This window comes from Xiphophorus maculatus, chromosome 5, assembly GCF_002775205.1.
Source record: "Xiphophorus maculatus strain JP 163 A chromosome 5, X_maculatus-5.0-male, whole genome shotgun sequence".
Classification (NCBI taxonomy): Eukaryota; Metazoa; Chordata; class Actinopteri; order Cyprinodontiformes; family Poeciliidae; genus Xiphophorus; species Xiphophorus maculatus.
Window position 1 is genome coordinate 32,947,719 of NC_036447.1, and position 26,983 is coordinate 32,974,701.

The 26,983-nt window shown below is 41.2% G+C and overlaps 1 protein-coding gene across 2 annotated transcripts in view; it reads right to left on the bottom strand.

Annotated features, from left to right (window-relative positions):
* Positions 1-26,983, bottom strand: part of LOC102228928 (protein kinase C beta type-like) — a 98,752-nt gene that overhangs the window by 4,092 nt on the left and 67,677 nt on the right. Inside the window, exons 5-17 of one of the 2 annotated variants that reach the window (XM_023334693.1) lie at positions 25,497-25,625; positions 24,937-25,093; positions 24,502-24,636; positions 21,528-21,624; positions 21,293-21,433; positions 21,047-21,220; positions 20,830-20,921; positions 15,144-15,206; positions 14,901-15,039; positions 14,727-14,807; positions 13,472-13,579; positions 13,249-13,389; positions 2,679-5,663 (exon numbers count right to left, since the gene is read on the bottom strand). In XM_023334693.1, coding sequence (XP_023190461.1) covers positions 5,511-5,663; positions 13,249-13,389; positions 13,472-13,579; positions 14,727-14,807; positions 14,901-15,039; positions 15,144-15,206; positions 20,830-20,921; positions 21,047-21,220; positions 21,293-21,433; positions 21,528-21,624; positions 24,502-24,636; positions 24,937-25,093; positions 25,497-25,625 — 1,610 coding nt within the window. In that variant the 3' untranslated portion in view covers positions 2,679-5,510. Of the gene's footprint in view, positions 1-2,678; positions 5,664-13,248; positions 13,390-13,471; positions 13,580-14,726; positions 14,808-14,900; positions 15,040-15,143; positions 15,207-20,829; positions 20,922-21,046; positions 21,221-21,292; positions 21,434-21,527; positions 21,625-24,501; positions 24,637-24,936; positions 25,094-25,496; positions 25,626-26,983 lie in introns of those variants that run through there. The other variant, XM_023334694.1, reaches the window with a different exon arrangement.

The window sequence follows — 26,983 nt, forward strand, 5'->3', positions numbered from 1 at the left end:
ATTTTAAACCATAATCATTTTAATTTTAATGATTATGGCTTACAGATAACAATCAAAAGTCTGTTTCAGAAATGTATTTGATAACTGAAGTTACCTTTGGACCTCTAAAAATTATGTAGCTTTATATTATTAAAGCTAAAGTTGAATCAGTAATACTTTTATAACAAATTTATGTCAAATCATGATTTCTTGGTTGATGTCAAGTTGTCATAATGAAGACATTTTGAATAATGTCAACTTTGTATTAAAAGTGTCATGATTTACCGAATGACACTTTATGAGAACAGTCATAAATATTCATAAAGACTTACTCATGTTCATGAGTTCAGGTGTTCTGTCATGTTTATGACGGTGTCATGACAGTCTTATTCACAACCCGTCAAATAACGTATTATCTAAATTCCAGTCCAGTGTTTGTCACTTCTGGTCCTCAGTGAGTCCTGCCCTGCAGGTTTCAAATGTTTCCCTTCTGCCACAAACCTGACTTGAATAACTGGGTGGATAACAGGTTTCAGCACCACTTGATGACATGCAGAGGACGTCATGCAATCATTTCAATCTGATGTTCTAGACCAGAAACGCAAAAAATTTGCAGGCCAACTCCTCAGGGACCAGAATTGAGAGACACTATTCTAGGAAGAACAATCACAAAATATTACCAACAAATGAGTCACTGGCCCCATCATCTACTCTGATCCATGTTTTAGTCATTGTTGCTTAAGGAACTTTGAGTTTAGACAAGTACTGCTCTGTTGTAACATTGCTTCTTGACAATAAATGTTTCTCCTTTTCTCAAGTCTGTTTATGTACCCCTTAAATGGTCTATATTGTTAAGGAAAATGCATTTGTTGGTTAAGCACCAATGTTAAAACTCACTAAATCTTATTACTATAGATAATTGGGGAAAGAAAAAATAATGGAAATGTAGTAATTTTAGCCTCAACAATCTCCTGGATCTATGACTACCTCACAAACAGACCACAGTTTGTGAGACTGAAGAACTGTGTGTCTAACCAGGTGGTCAGTAACAGAGGAGCAAAACAAGGCCCTGTACTCTCACCATTCCTTTTGTCTCTGTACACTTCAGACTTCCAGCACAAGTCTGACTTCCGTCATCTACAGAAATACTCAGATGACTCTGCAGTTGTCAGGTTTATCAGAGATGGACAAGAAGTTGAGTACAGAGAGCTGGTGGACCGCTTTGTGTCATGGTGTGGGAACAATCATCTCATCGTAATTTTGAACAAAACAAAGGAGATGATTGTTGATTTCAGGAGGAACAGGGTTAGATCAAATCCTGTTTCCATGATGGAAAAGGAAGTCGAGTTGGTTGAGGAATATAAATCCCTCTGTGTTCATCTGGACAACAGACTGGACTGGAGAATCAACAGTGAAACGTCTATAAGAAGGGACAGGGCAGACTGGACTTCTTGAGGAAGCCAAGAACCTTTAAGTTTTGCAGCAAGATGCTGCAGATCAACTATAAGTCTGTTGTTGAGAGCGTCATCTCTTCATCCATCAGCATCAGCGCCAGGGACCTGAAAAGGCTCAACAGCCTGATATAGAAGGCTGGTTCTGCTCTGGGGACGACTGTGGAACCTCTGGAGATGACGATGCAAAGAAGGATTCTTCATAAAATCAAGAAAGTTATGAACAATCTCTTCACGATACTGTTGAGAAAACAGAGTATCTTCAGTCAGAGGCTTCTTTACTCTACTACTACAAGAGATATTTCCTGCCAACAGCATCACCATCTGCAAGAACCCTTTGAACAATTTGAGGTAATATGAGTTACAACAACATTTAATTTTCTTTTGGAATCAAATTATGTATTTTTGAATGTGAATTGAGTATCCTCCCAGTGCTGGTCACACACCGATGTGGGACGGCATCACATTGTTAACCAGCATTTCTCAGAGGTCAGCCAATGTGACTGCTTTGGTCACTAAAACAAACCCCCAAGCTGTTCCCATAAGTGTTCATTGGGGTTAGGGGTCATGACAAGAGGCAGTCCATGCCATGACACAAAAGCGGCCTCTTTACTCTCAAATCCTCCAGGCGCTCTGTGATGTTCCAGTCTGAGGATCAGCATTGATGTCTTTGAAAACAGAAATCAGCTCCTAAGACTGGAGATCTAGAACTGCCATAGGTTGAGAAATCCCATCTTTATATCTCTCCGGTGAGACTGCCTTGAGTGACAAGACTCATTTTTACAGGAACATACTATCATCAACACATGCCTTCACCAAAAGGATTTGGCAAATTTTCTACAAATGTGGCACCATTTAAAGGGAAATCAAAAGATTTTCCAGCAACATAAGATTTATTACTAAGAAGCATTGTTACAACAGAAAAATAGAAAATAAAAATGACCAACTATTTTTTTCCCGTTTTTTGCTAAGTTTAGCCTGTAACTGACTTAACAGAATGATTGTCAACATACAAATAATTATGCATAGTACGGTAGCTACAGTAATACTCTTGGTAGCAGCAGCTTTAACTACTATTTTTATCTAAAAAAAAAAGATGGCTATAAATCTGGTGCTGTAATAATTCTCTAGATACCACACCTGAGTTTGTGAACCATCACTCTCTCCAAGAAACAACTCCATACACAAAAAGGAGATCAACAAACTGTAAGATGTGTTGTAGCAACAGTAAGAAGGCACACACAGAAGTAGTCTGGCAGGCACCAGTGAGTATATTATGAGTTTCCAGTCACATTCAACAACAGCATCTCTCCCACCCAGAAACCACATTCAAATATTTCTCTGATATAGAAATTATATTTTTATATATATTATTTCTCTGGAGCATCTCAACCTTGGTTGTTCACAGTTACCACGATTAGTGCTCATGGTTCTCATCTGGTAGTATCAGAGATTTTAGAAGCAGGTGTTTTTGATGTTACCTTCCTGCCACAAGCTCAAAAACAAGATTTGACACATTGTTACTACTTTGCATCGTTACACAGTTACAAAATTATGAAACAACTTTGACATTTCATCTTTTATATGAAAAGGACTTTCAAGGGATATAATAATGTTGGTCAACAGTTAGGATAGGCTGTAATGCATGTCATGATAATTACACCTGTATTGCAAAATGGCACATGATGGCTGTTCTTTTCCACAGCTGTTAGGAGCAGTATTTTTCTACAACTTTATGAGTCTTAACCTTATTTTGGCACTTCTGGAAATCCTGTTTCTGGAGGATAAACTACCTTCGCAAAAGTCTAAATGTCTACATCATGTAAATTTTGAAAAAAAAAACAATTGTTTACAAGATATGCCCTCCGTCAATGAAAACACAGTGTAACAGGGAAAACTCGTCTCCAGAGAAAAGCAAAGACCCTTCAATGAAAAACAAACAAAAGAATCTGCAACTCTTCCTGCTTTTGTGCACAAGGATCATAAATCAGCAAAAATAATGTAGATACATTCACCACAACATCAAACAGAAAGTGTAATAATATTTGATCCTACAGACAAAAGTAAAGCCAACATTAGGAAACTAGTATTCAAACAATTACAGCAAAGCAATTGGTCAGTTCATTTACACTGTATGAATTGCCAACATGTGATCATTGTACACTCATCAAGATCAATGATTGGTTATTCTAATCAATATGCAGATTACAGGGAAGGCGACACAGAGACAGAGCATGTTCAGGTTGGACTCTGGCATCCAGCAGCCTGCTGATGTGAGGCATTTAGATGTAAGCAACATTTCTGCACTGAAGATAAAAATACAGCCAGTAGAGGCAACACATGAGCAGCAGTTACAAGCTAAACTACAGTGGTCCCAGAACAGAGTCGCTAATGGAAAACATGCTGGCCTGTTCTCTGGATCATGAATATATAATCATGTGGGCGGGTTGCTTTCAGTTGTGCATTTCTATCTGAATAATATTTAAAAATCTGCCATTTTGGAGATGCATTTGTTTGCTTTCTTTCCAAAAGCCAAAAGTCTTCCTTGGTACCGAGATGGAGACTGAAGGTAATAAAGTTTCTTTGGAATGCAGAATTTTTCTAGAAGCTACAGAAAAATTGCCTTTCAGTTCCCCCTGGATCCACTGCACTCACAAAGAAACAACATTATTTAGTAACATTTACCATTTAGTATATTTTCTAACAAATTGATGAGAGAAAACATCAGGGTTTATCGCACTGCTTCTTCTGCGTCAATTTAACTAGACACCATTGAGTCACCTCAACAATTTTTATCATGGCGGCACAGAACTGTTGGTGGCTATGTGAGGATGTTAGTAGGCATCCAAGTTCACTAAGCTATGTGTAAAGCCTCAACTACACTACTTTGGATGATTTTAGCATAAACATAACGTGGTAATAACGTGAATCCGGCAGAAGGAAAGATTTCTACATTTGATCTAGTTGAAAAATGAATTTTGCCACACCTCTGACCCCATCAGGATTTGAAGCAGGCAAATAGTAAATATTTTACTGTCAATTTAAAACCATACACTATAGAAGAAAATACAGACGAGTGGCAAATATGGAAAACAATTAGTTTTAATAGAATCTATTAAGACAAGTTAGCATTTTTTTAATTTAGTCTGTGAAGGTTTTTAAAAATAATTTTAACAAACAGATTAATCCTTTATTGCTTTAGAGTGTGAAGTTTTTAAAACAATCTTTAACAAAGTCCATTAATAACACAGTCTCAATGCTAATTTAAGCTAACTACAATTTTTCTTTTAACCATGAATATGGCATTTAACGAACACTTATACATTTATATGGCATTTAAAAATAAAACTTGACAATGTAAACATTTTTATGATGTTCTCAAAGTATGCAGTCAAAAATGTCAGGGAACCAGGTTTCAGACATTTTTTGTCTTTATGTTACATTAAACTAAGCCAATGTAAGCTAACAACAAGATTGTTACAGGCAAAAGGTTTCATTCATGCTTTCTATAAAAAATTAGGTCATTTATCTTCTTGCTGCTTCTGAGTTTTTGCTGTGCTAAACTAAACTAACATGTTCAACTGAATCTTGAAAGACAGTTTAGGATAATGCTACTTTTCTCTCTTTGATTTTATTGCTCTGTTATATTCTTATTGTTTATAAAATTAAACAATCACTGTTGAGCAAGATGTGTAGTATGTTTAGTTGGATATTTAGGTATGATAGTGGTTTCCAGGGGCAAAGGAAAGGTATCAGTTTATAGATGCTTCTCAGATTTTAGCTAGAGCCTAAGATAAGCTAACACCTTCAGCTTCCTCTCTAACAAACCGCTTGAATAGTTTTCACACTTTTGGAACAAACTAAATAAATATCTTTCCCAAATGCTCAAACATCTTTAAGCCTTTCAGACCTGAGCCAGAAAAAGTGCTAATGTGTAACATCAGATCTTAAAAGGTTAAAAATTGCTGGATGCAACCCAAATATGACATCATCATAATTTTTTCTTGTTTGGTGTTTCTTTTAAAGTATGTTTATGGAGAATGGGTGATTTCTAATAAAGCCAGGAGAAATGTTACATGGTCATTGAGCTGGGTGGTTGTACTCAGGGTTAACAAATGAGAAGCCTTGGAATTCTTCCTGGTCCAGGTTGGATATTAGCTCCTGATCTGGGGGGGTCAGCTCAGGGGGGTTGCGTGTGAAAAAGCGATCAAAGTTCTCTGCATCACGCCCACACTGCCGTGGAGAAGAGAGATGAAGGAATGGATTGAGTTTCATGAAGGGTAAGGGAAAGAAAACAGGGACAACAAAAGACAAAAAGAGAAATACAACTAAAATATGGTATCAACCAATCAAATCACTCACAGCAAAAACTGTGGAATTCCATTGGTCTAAATGAAAGCAGTGGGCATACAGGTTCATCATTGGTGACTACACTAACAAGCTTTAGCTTCACATTTGTCAGAGTAGTGACCAATGGTAGCAGATGGTTGTGTTCTGGTGATGGGGGATTTTTTTTCACATCTACAGTGGCTTTCAAAAGTATTCATACCTATTGAACTTTTCCATATTTGACACATTAAAACCACAAGCTTATTTCATTGGAATTTTATATGAAAGACCAACACAAAGTGGTGTACAATTGTGAAGTAGAAAAAAAACTACATGATTTAAAACATTTTTGACAAATAGAAAATGAAAGTGCAGAGTGCAAAAGTATTCAGCCCCCTTTTCTCTGAGTTCAACTGACTGCCTTCAGAAGGTACCTGTTGATGGCTAATACTGAACAGAGTCCACCTGTGTGTAATCTAATATCAGTTGAAATCCAGCTGCTCTGTGACAGAACCAGGGCTACAATGGATTGGTTTAAAACAGATCATATTCATGTGGTAGAATGGCCCAATCAAAGTCCAGACCTAAACCCAACCCAGAATCTGTGGTAAGATCTGAAACCTGGTGTTCACAAACTCTCTGCATCTAATCTGACTGAGCTTGAGATGTTTTAGTTTGGGATCAATTATGCATTTCTGAATTTGAATTTTGCAGAAGAATAATGAGCAAAAAGTTCAGTCAGTAGATGATCAAAGCTGGTAGAGACAAACCCTGAAAGAGTTGAAGCTGGAATTGACATGATGCCGGCTCTGCCCCCAGGCTGGCTCCGCCCCCAGGCTGGCTCTGCCCCCAGGCTGGCTCCGCCCCCAGGCTGACATAGACCAATCCTCCCCCAATCATTCCAGGGCACTTGTCAGCAACTGACCAATCAGCGTTGCAAGTAGACGCCCCTTATCTCAAAGAAATGATCTACGACAATGTTTTTTTTGGGTTTTTTTTTAACCCCTCCAGGGGGTCTTTTGTGGGCTCTAGTGTCCCTTATATGACAGTAGGCTGACAGGAAACGGGGAAGAAGAGGGGGGAAGACATGCGGCAAATGTCGTCGGGTCCGTGAGTCGAACCCGCGACGGCCGCGTCAAGGACTCAATGCCTCCAAATACGGATCGCGCTAACTACTACGCCACCACGACACGCCCAAGATCTACGACAATGTTGACAGTATTTAAAACACGCTGATAGATAATCATGGTCCGAGTTGTCAGTGGGTAATATGCATTCCCGACAGTCGTTACCCAGAGCGTGTAGAGGGCGGAATACAATTTATTACATTTCCAAAACCAAAAAGGAGTCTGGAATAATGCAAGAAAAGGATCATGGCCTGCAGCCCACCTCATGTCCAGTTGAATGAAACTAATAGACAGAAACTATCAAGTTAGTCAGCATGAAGGTAACTGGTAGAAAACATCCCATTTTTGTCATAAGGACACTTACTGACAGACAAATCAAGCCCTGTAGTGGTTAATTAGGCACATAGCTGTACACAAGTGAATAAATCAGTCAATCAATCAATCAAATTTTATTTGTATAGCACATTTCAGCAGCAAGACATTTCAAAGTGCTTTACATCATTACAAACACAGAATCACAATGCAATATAGAATCAATCATTAAGTCAAGTTACATCAATAAATTTGTAATTGATTACATTTCAAATGCAATTCTAAACAGGTGGGTTTTCAGTTGAGATTTAAAAGAAGTCAGTGTTTCAGCTGTTTTACAGTTTTCTGGAAGTTTGTTCCAAATTTGTGGTGCATAGATGCTGAAAGCTGCTTCTCCTCGTTTGGTTCTGGTTCTGGGGATGCAGACCAGAACCAGAACCGGAAGACCTGAGAGGTCTGGAAGGTTGATACAATAACAGCAGATCTTTGATGTATTGTGGTGCTAAGCTGTTCAGTGATTTATAAACTAACAACAGTATTTTAAAGTCTATTCTTTGAGCTACAGGGAGCCAGTGGAGGGACTTTAAAACTTGTGATGTGCTCTATCTTCCTGGTTTTAGTGAGAACGCGAGCAGCAGCATCTGGATCAGCTGAAGCTGTTTGATTGATTTGTTGGACAGACCTGTGAAGACGCTGTTGCAATAATCAATACGACTGAAGATAAACACATGAATGAGTTTCTCTAGATCTGGCTGAGACATTAGTCCTTTAATCCTGGAAATATTCTTCAGGTGATAGAAGGCCGACTTTGTAACTGTCTTTATGTGGCTCTGGAGGTTCAGGTCAGAGTCCATCACTACTCCCAGGTTTCAGGCCTGATCGCTGGTTTTCAGTTGTAATAACTAAAGCTGTGCATTGACTCTAGATCTATAACTCTTAATCGTTCCTCTTTAGGTCCAAAAATAATAACTTCAGTTTTGTTTCTGTTCAGCTGGAGAAGGTTTTGGCACATCCACACATTTATCTGTTCTAAGCATCTGTTCAGTGATTGGATGGGCTCTGAGTCACCTGGTGACATCGTAATGTAGAGCTGTGTGTCATCTGCATAGTTATGGTAGCTAATATTATTTCCTGTTATAACCTGAGCTAGAGGGAACATATGAATATTGAATAAAAGGGGTCCTAGGATGGAACCTTGGGGTACCCCACATGTGACCTTTGACCTCTTTGATGAGAAGTTTCCAATTGAAACAAAGAAATCCCTGTTCTTTATGTAGGATTCAAACCAGTTTAGCACTGGACCGGAGAGTCTGACCCAACTCTCCAGTCGATTCAGTAATATGTCATGGTCAACAGTGTCAAAAGCTGCACTGAGGTCCAACAGAACCAGCACTGTGGTTCTGCCACAGTCTGTATTTATATGGATGTCATTGAACACTTTTACGAGGACGATCTCTGTGCTGTGGTGAGCACGAAAACCAGACTGGAAGGAGTCAAAGAGGTTGGTTATAGTTAGGAAGCTAGTTAATTGTTTACACACAGCTTTTTCAATAACTTTGCTGATGAATGGGAGGTTGGAGATCAGCCTGTAATTCTGCATTAGTGATTTGTCCAGATTGTTCTTTTTTATAAGTGGTTTGATTACTGCTGTTTTCAGAGCCTGGGGGAAAACGCCTGATGAGAGCGATGAGTTTACTATTTGGATCAGATCAGTAACAATAACAGGCAGGACTTTCTTAAAGAAATGTGTGGGTAAAACATCCAGACAGCAGGAACTTGAGCTTAGTTGACTTCTAATTTCCTGTAGGGTTTTATAATTAAGTAGTTGAAATTGGGTCATTTTTCCTGTATTTGTTTTGTTTGGGCACAGAATTGTTACTGGCTTTACAGTGGATGTACAGATTAATCCTCTGATTTTTTGAATTTTCTCTGAAAAGAAGCTGGAAAACTTGTTGCAGGCGGCAATACATTGGAATTCAGGCGGTAACGTCGTAGAAGGGTTTGTGATTCTGTGAACTGTTGCAAATAAAGCTTGAGCATTGTCAATGTTTTTGTTTATGATATCTGCAAAGAAATCCTCTCTTGCATGTTTTAGTGTTAAATGATAGTTACGTAGTCTTTCTTTATAGATGTCATAATGAACGTGAAGTTGAGTTTTACGCCATTTTTGTTCTGCCCTATGGCAGAGTTGTCTTGCAGATCTAACTGTGCATTTCTCCATGGAGATTTCTTCCTACCAGACACAACCTTCATTTTAATTGGGGCAATGGAATCAATGATATCTGAAACGTTAGACTGAAAATCATTTACCAACTTATCTACGTCATTACAGCTTAAGGGTGAGGAAGAAGAGTAGATTTGATTAAATGTTTCTGCTGTGTTTTCAGTGAGAGAACGTTTTGTGATGGTTGCTGTTTGTCCAAGTGGGTTAAAAGATAAAGAACTTTCAAAAATAACAGGAAGTGATCCGACAGGGCGACATCAGTTACAGAGAGATTGGAAATATTCACACCCTTACTGATAACCAGGTCCAGTGTGTGTCCTTGAGTGTGTGTTGCTTGTTTGACATGTTGTGTTAAACCAAAAGTCTCTAAAATATTAGCGAGCTTTTTTGCCCCTCTGTCTTGGGGGTTGTCAACATGAATGTTGAAATCACCGACAATTATTAAACAATCATAATCAATACATATGAGAGATAGAAGCTCATTCAAGTCAGTAAAGAAATTTTCCACAAAAGTTGGAGTTTTGTATAGAGTTACAGTCAAAGTTCGTTTGCGGCCTTTAACCTCAATTCCAAGATACTCAAAAGAGGTGAAGTGACCCAAAGAGATTTTACTACAATTTATGGTATTCTTAAATATTGAAGCCACGCCTCCTCCTTTTTTGTGTTTTCTATTCTCACTTAAGAAATTGTAGTTAGGAGGCGCTGATTCAATTAGTACAATTGGTTCATTATTGTCATTCAACCATGTTTCTGTCAGAAACATAACATCGATATTATGCTCAGTGATGAAATCATTAATTAATAGAGCTTTAGCACAGAGAGATCTGGTATTTAATAAAGCTAGTTTAAGTGACTTGGAGGCCAAAAGTTCTTCAGTCTGAGGTTCCTTTAGGCAGGGGAACAGTCTGATGTTTGAATTAGGTCCCCTGTATTTTATGTTTCTGTTTCTTGTAAATTTTCTTGTAGTGATCCGGACAGGTAATGTCCTGTTCTGCAGTGCCGGGGGGCCAGACGCATTCTGGAGTAAGATGGGTGTAAAGATAAAGTCTGGACCACGGCCTCAGACCTCAGAAACGCAGAGTGATGGATCCTCTGGGACGTTAGAGTCAGGTGGCTTAAATGAAGTGAGGTCTGCTACGTGAGCGCTAAGGAGAGACGTCCCAAGTAAAACCTGTTGATTCAATCCATCTGTAAATTTAAGAAACTCCGGTCCAGAAGACATTTCTCCATGTGTATCTTGTGAATCCTGTGAATTAGTGGGTGAGCAGAGAGGGAGGGGAGAAGGAGGAAGGGAACCAGTCGCTCCGTCTCTAGTCGATGTTATATCAGCTGTTTTTGAAACAGTTTGTTCCTGATAAGCCAGCGGTCTCTTCCTAGTCAGAAATCCTTGAGCCTGTTCTTCTGAAGCGGTGATCACGTTGCTGTCCTTGTTGATAAAGTGAAAAAGATTTGCAGTGAGTAGCTTTATCCCATGTTTATTAAGATTTCGTCCGCCTCTTTCAAAAAGGTGAAAGCGCTGCCAATAGATCCAGAGGTTATCGATGAAGGTCACTGAGCTGGCAGAGCAGGTTTTAATCCGCCATTTGTTTATCATGTCCAGCCTGGAGTGTTTTTCGTCTCCCCATTGAGGTGATGGAATTGAACCACTAAGAAATAACTTCATTTTTAATTTTCCCATAGTGTTCAGAAAACTATTAAAGTCATTTTTCAGAATCTCAGATTTCTGCTTTGCCAGATCGTTGGCTCCAACATGCACATCTAAAGACTCAATATCTGGCTGATCAGCGGTTAGCGAAAGAACTTTATGAGTTAAATCAGATACAGAGTCACCAGGAAAAGAAATCACTCTCGTTTTCTTGGGATTGCAAATGTGACATTTACTGCCTCATCTCCAACAATAAGCACTGTTGGCATACCTTTCGTTTTCCTGGTGGTCGCTTTGTCCGTTGGGGCTTTGGGGGTGGATGTGTTGGTCTTGCCTCATTGTTGATGTTTGAAAGCGAGGTTTCACTCAGAGGCTCAGGGTGGAGTACAGAAAATCTGTTTTTCAATGGGATTCCCACAGAGTCAGAATGTTTTGAGGCTGTTGCTAGTGCTAGTCGCTTTGTCCTTGGGAGCGCGGTCGGTGGAACCGTTTTGGTTGCAGCTGTTTGTTTATTTTTCTTTGGTGGAGCAGGTGTTGAGGTTGAAGGTGGGTTTCGGCTCAGAGCCGGCCACGCTGATTCGTCCAGGTGAGGGGTTCTCCCTGTCAGTCGCCTCATTGGATCTGCAGTGTGAGACTTTTGCTTCGGCTTGGTACCCAGAGCGTTCCAGGGTGAGCTGCTTGATGCGAGGCGTACGACCTCTCCGTTGATTTGAGGAAGAGTTGTCTCATTTCCACAGGTAGCGTTTATCTCAAAGTTCACCTCCAACTGTTTGATCTTCCTTTCTATAGTCTGAAGTCGTTGTATAATACTGCTAATGTCCTTGGGGTCGGCCGGAGGCATTTTGTCCTGGTTCAACTTGGAGATGAAGAAAAGTAGGGTAAAAATAAAAGTAAGAAAATCCCCCAGTCCTTAGGTTTGAAGTAATCCAGTTATGATGTTGAAAAACTGTCACTTTAAAAGTAGCTCAGGCAAAGTTATCAGTAAAGACGGGAGAGAGCAGGACAAGCTGTTCCTCCTTCAGCTGCCAGGGCAAAAAAAATAAAGAAAACTATACTTAGGTATCCCCTTTGTCATGAATGTTTTAAACTAATATATTAGTATTATTAATTAATATATTATCTGGAAGTAATCTGACTAAGGTCTTAAGGGCTCCATGCTAACAGTTCACGCTCCATGCTAAGGACTCAGGGCTGACGGCTAAGCGTCAAATAAACACAACTCAGTCTAATTAAAATCACAGTGCCAAACATCTAATCATTTCCAGATCAATAAATGAAGGTAGTTATGCTGAATTTTATGTGTAGATTCCAATGGTAGCTGGAATCTACACAGCTACTGTTGTGTGGCAGTCTATGAAAACAGACTGCAGTAACTGCTGTATTGACATTTAAACATCTTTTTATGCTACTATTTATTTTTAAGCAGTTTGGTGAAGGCAGATTTTCACAAGCCGGTTTTATTTAAGTCATTACTTAACCATTTTGTATGTCCAAAATGCGTCCCACAGCGTTCACACTTGCATCCAACCAGACTTTGTCCCTCATCATTTTTCCTCTTGGGCTTTATTGTTGACTTCTCCGTTGTTTACCACTAATAACCTTACAGACCTGATTTGGACTCCTTAGAGAATTTTCTTGCCTGCCATCTTTGCCACAGTGTTGATTTATAAGACAAAAATGACTCAAAAAATGTCTCAGGTAATGCATTGAGGACTGTTAGTCTGCCACAACAGTTTGCTTGTTGGAGGACAGCTCTACTGAAGTAGAGCTCATGAATCATGGGGGCGGAGCCGGCGTCATGCCCATTGCAGCAAAAGGTGGATCCACAAAGTGTTGACTCAGGGGGCCTGAATACTTTTGCCCACCACTCTTTTCAGTTTTTTAGTTGTAAAAAATATTTTGAATCATGTATAATTTTCTTTCTACTTCACAATTGGATACCCGTATGTGTTGGTCTTTCACATTAAATTGCAATAAAACCTATTTATGATTGGTTGTAATGTGACAAAATATGGAAATGTTCAAGGGGTATGAATACTTTCACAAGTCACTGTATAACTTACCTCATGGGCAAGACTAAGAATACAACTCACTTTTTTTAACATGGATCATTTCTAAAGCAAACTTTAGAGACTGGATACCTTTATTAGCTGGAAAGTGTTCATGAAGGAATACACTCACCGCTTTTGGTTTGAAAGGAGGCTGGACCTCCTTATTCTCCAGCTTTTCCCAGTCAATATAGCGGAAGAAGGCGTGCTCCTTGATGTCCCTTTCTCCCTCTGGGCCACAGCCAAGACGCTTCCCTGGGTGTTTGGTCATCAGCTAAAAATATACACTTATATTTATATATATACAGTATATATATGATGAAAGACAGTGTATGTGTACTGCAGTGTGTTCTCACCCCCTTGCAGATAGCAACAGCTTCTTTGGACATGGATTTAGGGTAAGAGACATGATGCTCCATGATTGACTGGAACAACTCATCTTCATCTTCACCATCAAATGGAGGCTGCAGATGAACAAAAATACCCAATTTTTAATTATTGTTTCCAACATTTTAATTTTGATTAAAATTTGAATAAGTTAATTTTCACTTCTTAACAGCAATGCACCTAAAATTTCTGTTTTCATTACTAGATCATAATGTGGTATATGACAAATAATATGATACACTTAAATGCAGATATGAAATGATAAAAAGGCATATTCTAATAAAAATGTCTTCAGCTGCTTTTTGTGGGAGTCAGGATGTTGAAGACGGCAGAAAAACAAGGAAAGTTTGTTCCAGAGCTGAGGTGCAAGAGTTTGTAAAGAGTGAGTTTATCTGATCCTTGAGAATCTTTGAAGTAGTGGAGGTATGTGGCTTTAACTAAAATTCAGTACTAAAATGAAAGTGCAACCAATTCAAATACATTAAAACATGAAGGTTGATGTTTTTATCAAATGAAGTTGATCAAAGACATTTTTGTTGTTGCTAAAAAGTGTGTTACAAAGTCTAGACAAGAAAAAAGCAAAGCATGAATAACCATCTCAACACTAAACTTTGGTAATATTTCTCCAATGATGAAGACGGTTAGAACCTTAAAAAAAAGTATTTATTGATCAATAGCAACACCTAAATTTTGTACATTTGGAATCCCAGTAAAATCCAAATGTCCAACCTGTTGGCTGATGAAATAAACCACGTTGTCCAGGACAATGCTCATTCTTCTCAGAGTATTCTTGAAGGTTGTTTTTTTGCAACAGTTTATAATTTCCTTTAGGCATTCAGACAGTTTGAAAAACTTAGGATTTTTGAAAGATGTGGCCCCAAAACAGAGACTTGAGGTCCCCAACATATTATACTAGAGCAATAGAAACTGACAGGATTTAGTTCATACATGCACTGAAGCTTATGCTTAGGTGAAATTTGTGCCTCTATAAAACAGATGTAGAGATTCCTGCCTATGAAGTCTGATTGCTGTGTTACTGATGGCATCAAAGGCTGCTGATACATCTATCAAGACTAAAACAGTGAATTCACCAGGACACATTCAGCACAACCTTCACTGCTGAATTAAAATGTGAATCATTTCATGTGAGTTTAGTTATCTGCTTTCCTTTAGTACCAACTCCTGGTTATTAATAGCAATGTTGACTAAAAGTGATGCACGTACCTGTCCGGCAAGCATTTCATAAAGCAGTACTCCAAAGGCCCACCAGTCCACAGACTTCCCATAAGGTTGATAAGCAATGATCTGTTGGGAAGAAAAACCTGTTAATCAGTTGTTACAGATTTGTAACAATTGATCAAATGCATCAGTTGACTAGAGGAAAACACATGAACACACCTCTGGGGCAATGTAGTCTGGTGTCCCACAAAACGTCTTTGTTGTAATGCCATCAAACATGTTTTCTTTGCACATGCCAAAGTCTGCAATCTTTATGTGGCCTTCAGAGTCCAACATCACATTGTCCAGCTTCAGGTCTCTGTAAACATGCACAAATACCCACAACCAACTCATTACTCACAAACTGTGCAATTACAAAATACAAAAACCTGATGAGTGGGAAGGATTCAAAACCAGGCTCACCGATACACAATGCCCTTGGAGTGAAGGAAGAAGAGGCCAATGGCAATTTCTGCTGCATAGAACCTGAAACACAGAACACCACTTCATATTTAAATAGTGATGGTACATTTAGTCCAGTGAAAATATGCTAATTTTTTAGTATATTTTCTGCATGAGAGATGCAACTGGCTAGTTTATCACAAAACAGATGTGTTTGGTTATTACAGTCTTCTAAGAAATGTGGTTGCAGTGACTGTGGCAGGGTTTTTACAGCTGTTCTGGTAGCTTAGCAGATAACTGCTATGTTATCATTTTCTTGTAATAAAATAATAACACTTTGCTGCAAGACTAGATGTTGCAAAAATTAGACATTTTGCAACATTGAAAGATTATTCTAAGGTGATGATAAAAGCCACAGATGAACAAAACTGTGCACTTAGTCTCTATGAGGCTATTTTAGCTTACAATAGATAAAATGTGGACAAATTGGTCAGAAGAATGGAGTGGGCCGATGACCAGACAGACGGACTGGATGGAAGGATGGATGGAATAGAAGGAGCAGATGGTTGAATGGACAGATTGATGGAAGGATTAGAAGAATGGATGGACAGAGACAAATGGACAGATCAGAAGAATGGGCAGACAGCAGGAACTATGGAAAGACAAATGATTCTGTTCAGCCTTTGGATGGATTCAAAGGGCAGAATGGACAGACAGATTCAATTTAATTTATTCGGTAGCGTAGAGACACTGCACATTAACATTTTTGTAAATGTGCCAGAGTTAGCCAAAAGGCTATTTGAGAGGCTCAAACCTGAAGTAAACAAACATATTATTTTATGGTAATTAATATTTTACTGCTTTCGTTTATAGAGCACCATTTGAGTCAGCAGTGCAACTTCTTCCAGCTTTCCTTTCACATCTTCCAGTTCCATTTCATCTTTTGCTTTAAGGCAGGATGTGTCAAGAGAAAATCTGATTGATTGATTGATTGATTGATTGATTGATTGATTGATTGATTGATTGATTGATTGATAGGATTTTATCTCCACAGCTCGAGTGAAGCAGGGTGGAGCAACGTGCGCATTTAGTTGAGCAGCACAGCGCGCTTGTTACAGTATAATTAAGTCCGTCCGTCCGTCCATCCATCATCTTACATGCTTATCCCCAGTGGGGTTTTGAGGGGTGCTGGTGCTGATCTCCAACGATTAATGGGTGAAAGGCAGGGTTTTCTAAAGAAAACTAAAGAGAACTTATATATATTATATAAGGGTTATACATAGGCTATATAACCCTATATAACCCTAACCCTTATATTGTAAAGCTACATTTACTGTAGCCTTGTTAAATGCACCACTTTAGCCAAAGTTTGGAATGTGCTTTTGAACCAGTTGTACTCCAATGTGTCGTGTCCATAACTCTTCAATGAACGGTCAGCTCCCGGTCAGTAAGATGCATGTAGTTCAGTGTCCATGTCAGAGATGATATTCCAAAGGGATTTTTAAAATTAATTTTAGTGACCTCTGCTAAGTACTCTGTGCATAAAGTTGAAAGTGTCAGTGTGTCTGCATCAAGTACAGTCAAGAATGTGAATTGTAATTTGTTGAAATGACGGACGGCTTCAGATTTTTCAGTCTATTTAAAAAAATCTAGGGTGCTAACAAGACCCTGGGTGAGTGGATGGAAGGACGGACGGATGGAAGGACGGATGGACGGACAGGTGCTGCCTCCCCTCCCATCTGAAGCAGATCTCTGCTTAGACTTTTTCTTTCCTAAAATGGTTCTCTGCTTCATTTTTCCTTGTTCAACAATCCATAGTGATTCTGTCCAAAATGTTCACAGCAAACACTCTGGTCTGCAATGTGCTCTGTTTGGACAGATGTGCTGACATCTGTTTATGGTCTGAAATGCCTGTCCATCCCAGATGGGGACCAGTAGATTCTCAAAATGAAGACACATTGTCAATGTGACCATTACAAGATGGCGGCGCGTGTAGACGCTGCGGCTCGGAGCTCCCGTGTTTTCGTTTTTTTTAGCCTGTTTTTATTGATGTCTTCGCTCAACACACTACTGGAAGCCGTTACAACTTACAGCAGATTAGAACTGTGGGACATAGGAACACAGTTTGGACTTCACACACCCACCAAGCTGGACTTTATTCCTCCAGAGCTGCTACGAACACCTGGGACTATGATCATTCCCCCCCTGCTGCCAAGGCGACGGAGGAGGCAGCGCAAACAAAAGAGGGGTAAGAGAGCCGGCGTGCGTGCTAGGCTACAAGCTAGCCCTCATAAACCGGCCCTCCCCAGCCTCTTCCTCGCCAATGCCAGGTCCCTCGTCAACAAAATCGACGAGATGCGACTCCGGATTACTTCTCGCCGGATGGACAGCTGTGTGACTGTTGTCACAGAGACCTGGCTGGATGACAACATCCCGGACGCAGCGGTGGAGATAACGGGGCGCGCTCTGTTCCGGGCGGATCGGACTGCAGCTTCGGGTAAGGGCAGAGGCGGAGGTTTGGCATTGTATGTACACAATGCCTGGTGTACAGCCACACACTCTGTCGGCACATTCTGCTCTCCTGACTTGGAATATCTGGCGGTGAAATGCAGACCCTTCAAGTTGGTGAGAGAACTCTCGTCCATTGTGATCGTGGCCGTCTACATACCACCGAGGGCTAATGCTAAGCTAGCATTAGAGGAGCTGTACTGCCTGATCAGCGTGCAGATGAACTCCAACCCGGAGGCGGCCGTGATTGTGGCGGGGGACTTCAATCACGTGGAACTGAAGGCTGTGTTTCCCAAATTCCACAAATCCATAAACTTTCCCACCAGAGACAATAACATTTTGGATCAGGTCTACTGCAATATCCCCGGAGCCTACAAGGCTGTAGCAGCTCCACATCTGGGCATGTCTGACCACATCTCAGTGGAGCTGATTCCTGTCTACAAGCCTCTGGCCTGCAGAACTAAGCCGACCACCAGAATAGTTCAGGTCTGGACTGAGGAGGCCTCCTCTGCACTTCAGGACTGCTTTGAGCATACAGACTGGAGTGTGTTCAGGGACGGCGCAGACTTGGAGGAATACTCATCGTCCGTTCTGTCCTATGTTCAGTTCTGCACCGACGCTGTGCTCCCTGTTAAGACCATAAAAGTGTTTCCAAACCAGAAACCATGGCTGGACAGCACAGTACGGGCCCTGCTGAAAGCCCGGGATGCTGCCTACAGGTCTGGAGACAGGTTGGCTTATAGCAGGGCCCGGTCGGAACTGAAAAAAGGTATTAAGCAGGCCAAGCTCCAGTACAAACAGCAGATTGAGGAACATTTCATCAACAACAACCCCCGAAGCATGTGGAGAGGCATTAGAACCATGACGGACTACAAACACAGCACTCAGCTGACCAGCCGCGACCCCACCCTGCCTGACACCTTAAACAGTTTCTTTGCCCGCTTTGACACGGCGGGCAGCAGAGAAGCCGCACATCTACCCCAACTGGAAGAGCAGCACCAGCCTCTCGTCCTGCAGAAGCATCAGGTGACGTCCACCCTGAGGAGGATCAACACCCACAAAGCTCCAGGACCGGACAAGGTGTCAGGCCAGACGCTGAAAACCTGTGCCGACCAGCTGGCAGGAGTGTTTCTGGACATTTTCAATCTGTCCCTGCAGCTCGCCATGGTTCCTGAGTGCCTCAAGTCTTCCACCATCATCCCTGTACCGAAGAAGAGGTCCATCACCAGCCTGAACGATTACCGGCCCGTCGCTCTGACCCCGGTGATCATGAAGTGCTTTGAGAGGATTCTTCTGAGGCACATCAGAGACTTCATCCCCGCAAACCTGGACAGCCTTCAGTTCGCCTACAGAGTGAACCGGTCAACAGAGGATGCTGTCTCCATCACTCTGCACACAGCCCTGACCCATCTGCAGCATCCCAACACCTACGTCAGGATGCTATTTGTAGACTTCAGCTCAGCATTTAACACCGTCATCCCAGACAAGCTGGTGCTGAAGCTACTCGAGGTGGGGCTGCCCGCTTCACTGTGCCACTGGATCAGAGACTTCCTCACCAACAGGCCTCAGGTGGTGAGAATAAGTGGCTCAACATCGTCCCCACTGGTCCTCAACACAGGCACGCCGCAGGGCTGTGTGCTCAGCCCAGCTCTCTTCACCCTGTTTACACACGACTGCGTGGCCATCCACCCCACCAACACAGTCGTGAAGTACGCGGACGACACAACAGTAGTGGGTCTCATTTCAGACAACAACGAGACCCACTACAGAGAGGAGATTCTGCAGCTCACTCAGTGGTGTTAGCCAACAACTTGGTGCTGAACACAGGGAAGACCAAGGAGGTCATTGTGGATTACAGAAGGTCCAGGAGGACGGATCACACTCCCCTTCTCATAGATGGAGAAGTGGTGGAACGTGTGGACAACATCAAGTTCCTGGGCCTCCACATCACTTCTGACCTCTCCTGGAACACAAACACCTCCCACCTGGTGAAGAAAGCACAACAAAGGCTCTTCTTCCTCAGGAAACTGAGACGGGCTGGACTTTCCTCACGGCTGCTCGTGAACTTTTACAGGGCGATGATCGAGAGCATCCTCTGCCTCAACATGACTGTGTGGTATGGTAGCTGCACAGCACTGGAGAGGAAACAACTGACACGGGTGGTGAGAACAGCACAAGGCATTGTGGGATGCCCCCTCCCAGACCTGGACTCCATTTACACAGACCGGGTCAAGAAGAGAGCTGGATCCATAGCCATGGATTCCAGCCACCCAGGCCACAGACTGTTTGTGCCGCTGCCATCAGGCAAGCGGTACAGGAATATACGGACTACAACAAATAGACTGAGAAACAGTTTCTTCCCCACAGCCGTCAGAGCCATTACTCCCTGCCGCCCCCCCCTCCCACACATATCATAACCTCGCAGTCACACATACATATTCCCCACCCCCACACAGCCATATTGTTCTGCACTTTGCACTGTCACATCATCTGTACTTTGCCATAATTGGACCTGCTGCTTCTTCTTTGGTGTGGTTGAGTGCCTTTAGTTAATTTAGTTGTATATATTGTTATTATTATTATTGTGTGTTTGCTTATTTATACTGTATATATTTGACCTTTTGCACGGGAGCTGCAATGGAAATTTCGTTGAATTCTGTTCAATGACAATAAATGCTATCTAATCTATCTAATCTAATCTAATCTAATCTAATTTCAATGTGGCACATTCTGCCTGCTTTTTTTAAACCTTTCCAGTAAGACGAGCACAACTTGGAGTCCAGCTGCGCTCCTGCAGATGCCCACCTCCTGCAGGGAATCCAGAACTCTGCTGGAACCTCTCAGTGGTGAAACACTACTCTTTAACATCAAATATGACAGCACAAGTCTATTTCTCACAAAGTAAAATATGATCATACAGATTTCAAAATGTTCAAGGTGTAATCCAGGGGTGTCAAACTCCAGTCCTCGAGGGCCGGTGTCCTGCAGTTATTAGATGTGTCACAGGTACAAAACACTGGAATGAAATGGCTTAATTACCTCCTCCTTGTGTAGATCAGTTCTCCAGAGCCTTAATGACCTAATTATTCTATTCAGGTGTGGTGCAGCAGAGGCACATCTAAAAGTTGCAGGACAGCGGCCCTCGAGGACTGGAGTTTGACACCTGTGGTGTAATCAGTCTGTTAGCATGAATACTCACACAGCATGAGGCTCCTTGAACTTGCCAACCTGTTGGATTTGATACATGAGGTCTCCTCCGTTGATATATTCCATGACAAAATACAACCGGTCCTACAGGGAATTATGGAGCAGGAAAGAATAATGGAATAAACTCCTCTTTTTCCTGGTAGAGGAGTCAATTTAAACAGTAACAGCTGATAGGAGGTAAGTGTGAAGATAGGCAGAACTCATCTTACCATGGTTTGGAAACATGAGTGCAGCTGAGTGAGGAATGGAGGTTTGCCAGACAGAGCCAGAACTCTTTTCTCCACCATGGTGCACTCTACGTCATCGTCTTGGATCACCACATCCTTCTTTAGGATTTTGACAGCATACAACTCATCCGTACCTTTCCTCTCTGCCAGCATCACCTAAAGGGTGTCCGTAGAAATTAAACTCAATAGAAATTAAGTCAGAAACACACTTCTGAAAAGAAGTCTGACCTTTCCAAAGCTGCCTTTGCCCAGAACCATGATAAAGTTGAAGTCTGCGAGTTTGACACGGTCCTGATTGCCGTTGCTGTCGTACTTACAAACCGAGGACGAGGACGAGTCTGACGGCTTCCCTGGACCTATTTTTGCCCTCTGGAGGCAGTTTGGAACAACAGTGGAAAGAAAACCTAGTTAAAAACAAACGAGCTCAATAAAGTTCTAGCTTTTCTATTTGTCCGGATTTTACATCAATCTGCCGTCGTATCGACTCGCTCCCCTCTTCTCCGTCTGGTTGGACAGGAACACTGAAGTATTCTCCTTCCTCCTGGGACAGCAGTTTAAACCTGAAGTCCGACATTCACACATACATTAGACGCTGCCTTTATTATCCTTCTTATTAAACATCGCAGTGCATACTAAGGATATTCAAACCCTTGAACCTTTCCACATTTTCACATAAAGACCTCAATCATCAATCTATGGTTTGGCATTTTTAGTGAAAGTCAAGAAAATAGCATTTTTGCAGCATCTTTTTTGAAAATATCTCAGAACAATCAGGTGGAAATCATCTATGAAAATCAACTTTTAAGTTTTCTTAAATGGTTTTAGGTCTGGCCTTTGACTGGAACATTGTAACCATGGATATGCTTTCATCCAAACGGTTCCACTGGAGCTCTGGCTGTGTGTTTAGGATTGCTGTCCTGCTGGAAACCTAACCTCCATCTTGGTCTCAAAGTCTTAACAGGTCTCCTTCCAGCAGTACCTTGAATTTAGCTACATCCATCTTCCTTGTTTCTGCTAAAAAGCAATGCATCCCCTCAGCATGATGTGACAACCACCATGTTTCAAAATGGAAAAGGTGTTTCTTGACGGCAATTGTTTTGCATACAGATCAAAAGTTCAATGCTGGTTCCATATGTCTGGAGTACCTTCCTGCTGGGACTCCTACATGTTTTGTAGCAACTTTATTTAATTTTTTATATTTTCTTTCAACAATAAAAGAGAGATTTAAAAAAGCTTAATTAATAGTTGTCCTGTCAACACATTTCCCACTTTAGCTGTGGGTCTATTCAGTTATGGGCTTTTTTGTTGTTTCTATGACCAGACAAGAGGGCATTACCTCCTGTCTGGTCTGTCACTTTCAGTTTTACAATAGAGTCAAACCAACCAAACCAAACCCTTTGAAAAACCTGTTTCCCCTCTCATCTGTGGTGGTGCTGCACCAAGAACATCTGAAGGAAACAACACAAAAACCTCTGAAGAAGACACTGAGTGCAACTTCCTTCAGGGCTCCCCCACAAAGCTTGGTGGTTGTGATGCCGAGGCGGTCCACCAGCGACGCACTTTGTTTTTGTATTAAAAGATCTTAAGTTGACAGGAAATGTAAAAATATTATTTGGCAATTATATATGTTACTGGTCAGTGAAATGCCATTTAAAAACACAGACTGTTGCTATTTTAAACCAACAAATAAAAAACTACAATTAAAATAAACATGAATTATTTCACTTTTGTTACATCCAAATTAAGTCAGCAGCTCCTGACTTAATTGGATGGAGCATCGGACCTGTTGGACGCACTCGACGAGTCAAACAGTTCAAACCGCGCCGCAACGACCTTGAAGCGCCTCCACATAGACTCTGAATGTGAACCAGACACGCCTGATGTTCAAACGCGTTTGGTATGAATGCACCATTAACAGCAGGAGGAGCCCCTCAATCTATTGTGTTCAAGGCCTCATACAGCATTGGCTCAGAGGGGCCGAACACTTTTGCACACCACACTGATGGTACCCCTGAAAATAATGTGACCAAAGTAACCATGTTATATTAAGGTGTGTCCACTACTTAGCATCACAGGTGTCTTGTAATCAGTCAGTGGGCCTATATAAAGAGCTACAGGTAGTCACTGTGCTATTTGGTGACATGCTGCGTACCACATTGAACATGGACCAGAGTGAAGGAAAGAGTTGTCTCAGGAGATTAGAAAGAAGATTATAGACAAGCATATTAAAGGTAAAGGTTATAAGACCATCTCCAAGCAGCTTGATGTTTCTGTGATGTTCATATTATTCAGAAATTTAAGATCCATAAGACTGTAGCCAACCTCCCTGGACATGACTGCAAGAGGAAAATTGATGACAAAACAAAGAGAGAAATAATACAAATGGTAAAAAAGAGCCCAGAAAAACCTCTAAAGACATTAAAGGTGAACTTCAAGCTCAAGGAACATCAGTGTCAGATCGCACCATCCAATGTTGGTGTGATCCAAAGCAGACTTAATGGGAGATGACCAAGGAGAACACCATTGTTGAAAAGAAATCACACAAAAGACAGACTGGAATTTGCCAAGCTACATGTTGACAAGCCACAAAACTTCTGGGAGAATGTCCTATGAACAGATGAGACAGAAACTGAACTTTTTGGCGAGACACATCAGCTCTATGTTCACAGATGGAAAAAGGAAGCATATCAATAGAAGATCACTGTCCTTACTATGAAACATGTAAGGACACCCTTTGCCCATGTTTCATGGACAAAGGGTGTCTTGAATCTGTGCAGAGTATAATGACATCTCAAGACTATCAAGGGATTGTAGAGAGAAATGTGCTGCCCAGTATCAGAAATTGTTGTCTTAGTCACATGCCATGACCCCAAACACACAGCTAAAAACATCCAACAATAGCTAAGAGGAAAACATTGGACTGTTCTAAAGTGGCCTTCTATGAACCCTGACCTGGATCCTATTGAGCATCTTTGGAAGGAGCTGAAACATGCCGTCTGGAAAAGGCTTCAAACCTGAGACAACTAAAGGAGTTTGCTCATGAGGAGTGGCCCAAATACCTGCTGAGGGGTGCAGAAGTCTCATGGACAACCACAGGAATTGTTTGGTTAGCAACAAAATATTAAGTGAAAGGTACCATCATTTTTGTCCAGATCTGTTTCATGAGTTTATTTTTTTAATAATTCTGTTGAAGTATGTTTAAAAAGCAAAGCAATGTTTGACTTTCAATTGTTCATTTTCATAGAATTTTTATTCATCATTACCTCTGTCAGATTGAAGTTATTTCTGTAACCATTGTGGGTTTTATTAACCAAGGGGTACCAACAATTTTGTCCACTTGTGTAAAATCGCAACAATATACACAGAATTCTGCAGTTGTAACATGTCAAAATGTGGAAAGGTTTCAGAAGGCCCAGGATATAATCTCTTCTCCTCACCATCCATCTACTCCTTGTTTCTGTAGCTCTGAGATGCCAAAGGAGAGCGATCCCATAAAGTCATTCCGGCTGGTCAAATCCCAGTCCCATACCTCCACTGACAGACGCCGGTCCTTGTCACTTTCTTTGAGCTTACTAAGAGATATCAACAGAAAGAAGGACTTATGTGAATGCTGACTCTTTTTATTTCAGCACATAAATGAATCCTTTTTTTTTCTGTTATTACAGTAAGCCAGAAAAACACTGGTAATCTTAGAGAATATGGACAAAACTATCGAGAGTTAATGAGTGTTGGAGGTGGGTAGTTGGGAGGTTGGGGTTTGCTTATGTAACTAAAAATGAGGCCAACCTTTCCTGTTTTTTAAAACAATGCCAGAAAAGGAACAAGCTGACTTGAAACCACTAAGCACAGACAAGAGAAGAAGAAAGTCTCACAAAGTGAAGGATTCATTCCAGGTGGGGTTTAGGCAACATTTCATGGTCTTCGTCTTCTGCTTGCTCTCACTCTTGGGGTCGGGAATCAGCTTGAGCTTAACGTAGGGGTCTGATAGGCCGTTTGGGTCCATGGGCACCAGGTTCTTTGCCTCTTTGACTGAGGAGGAGAGGGCAGAGAAAAGTAAGTTCAATGGAAAAAGAAAAGATGCCATATGGATAGTCTGGATTGGTTTCTGCTCATGCCTGTCTGCCCTGAACAGCTCTGCATCCGACAACATTTAACACCTGTGTAGTTTCTCTTCCATAATCAATCCCCAGCTGTCTACCAGAGGAATCTGGCACGTGGCTGCACATCCTGCTGGAGATGTGGGTCAATCGTTGGATAATTGAACGACTAAATGGACTTTCCAGTTTCAGTCTTAGTCTGATGGAGCGCTTTGCATAAAGGCTGTGTGCTTGTGGGGGTGTACGTGTAGGGGTGTGTGGGGGTGTGTGTGTGCGTGCGTGTGTATGTGTGTCAAAGTGAAAACAAAGAGATGAATGGACAGAAAGCACTCAACTAGTGACGGCAAGAACGTCGTCAGTGATGTGGGCGGAGATGTGGATGCGTCCTCTCCTCTCCGTGTGATCCGTTCCACACAGGCTCGGGACGTTGGCCACACATCGCTTGTGGATGTTCATCATGCAGTCTGAGAAGCAAAAATACACACATCAATCACCACCTTATTAGCTGGCACATGGAATTACAACAGCAAAGTTTTTCAATTAATAACTTAAAGGAGATAAGAACAGCAAAACCTAAAGTATCCAGAGGAAGAAATCATTTTAACTACATTTTACTTTGCTACACATAGAGTCCCTTCCTCCTATAGACTCTGATCTAGAGGAGAAAGTGTTTGTAGATCAGGCAATTATGGTTTTTGGATTTCTGGTAATTTCTCTGAAAACTCCACAGTCTACAGGAGGAAGTTGAAGGACATCCACCGATAGGGAGATTAGCTGCAGTCTAACATAACTAACATAACTAACATAATGCTGCAGTCTGTAACTTTTCTAAGAAATATATTATTTTAGATATTTATTGAAATTGTCACCATCCTGTGACAGTATGGTATGAGTAAAAAAAAAAAAAGTAAAAGGTTCAAGCTCCTCTTCTTTCTCCCACCACCAACTAAAAACCAATCAGAGCCAGGAGGCGGGTCTTAGTGCTGTCAATCTCCCTGTGTATAGTGCTGCTCTTGCTGCTGTCTCCTTTTCTCCCTTGCTCTCTATAGCTAGTAGAGCCCGTCATAAATGCTAAGGCTAGTTAGCATGGCCACTGAGGACAGCAGATAAACGGTGAGTTGTTTCTCTGCAACTCTCTAGTACAGTGGTTCTCAAACTTTTTTCAGTGATGTACCCCCTTAAGAATATATTTTTAGTCAAGTACCCCCTGACACGGGCAAAACATTTTTGGAATTAAAAAGAGGTACAGTGCTGTAAAATCACTGTCTGATTTATTAAAGCCAAACAACTTATATCAGTGAACCTGACAAATACATCCATATTACAAACATTGCATGGTTAAACAAAAAAGAAAAACAGAAGACGGTGACCACCAGGAAGGTATAAAACCAGTCAAACCGTTTTATTTTAAAGGATATTGAAACTAAATACTGAATATAAAATTCAGTGCATGAACACACATTTATATTTTATCGAACTTTTTACAAAATAATTTTTCCCAAGACTTATTATGAGGAGCCTACTGATTTTTTAAAGATATTTTGAAAAGCTTCACGTACCCCCTGCAGTACCTCCACGTACCCCCATTTGAGAACCACTGCTCTAGTATATTGAGCAGCGTGTATATGAGGTTGACTGACAGCGCTAAGACCCTCCTACAGGCTTTGATTTGGTTGTTTTTGGTCAGGATAACTTGACAGCAACATTGCTTCTCTAATATTACGGCTTGTGATTAGCAGCACCAGGTTATTAAAAGATATGAAGCAGCAGGGATGTACTGTTTTTTTCTCACACAGCTTTTTCAAGTTGAGGTGTTTTTTTA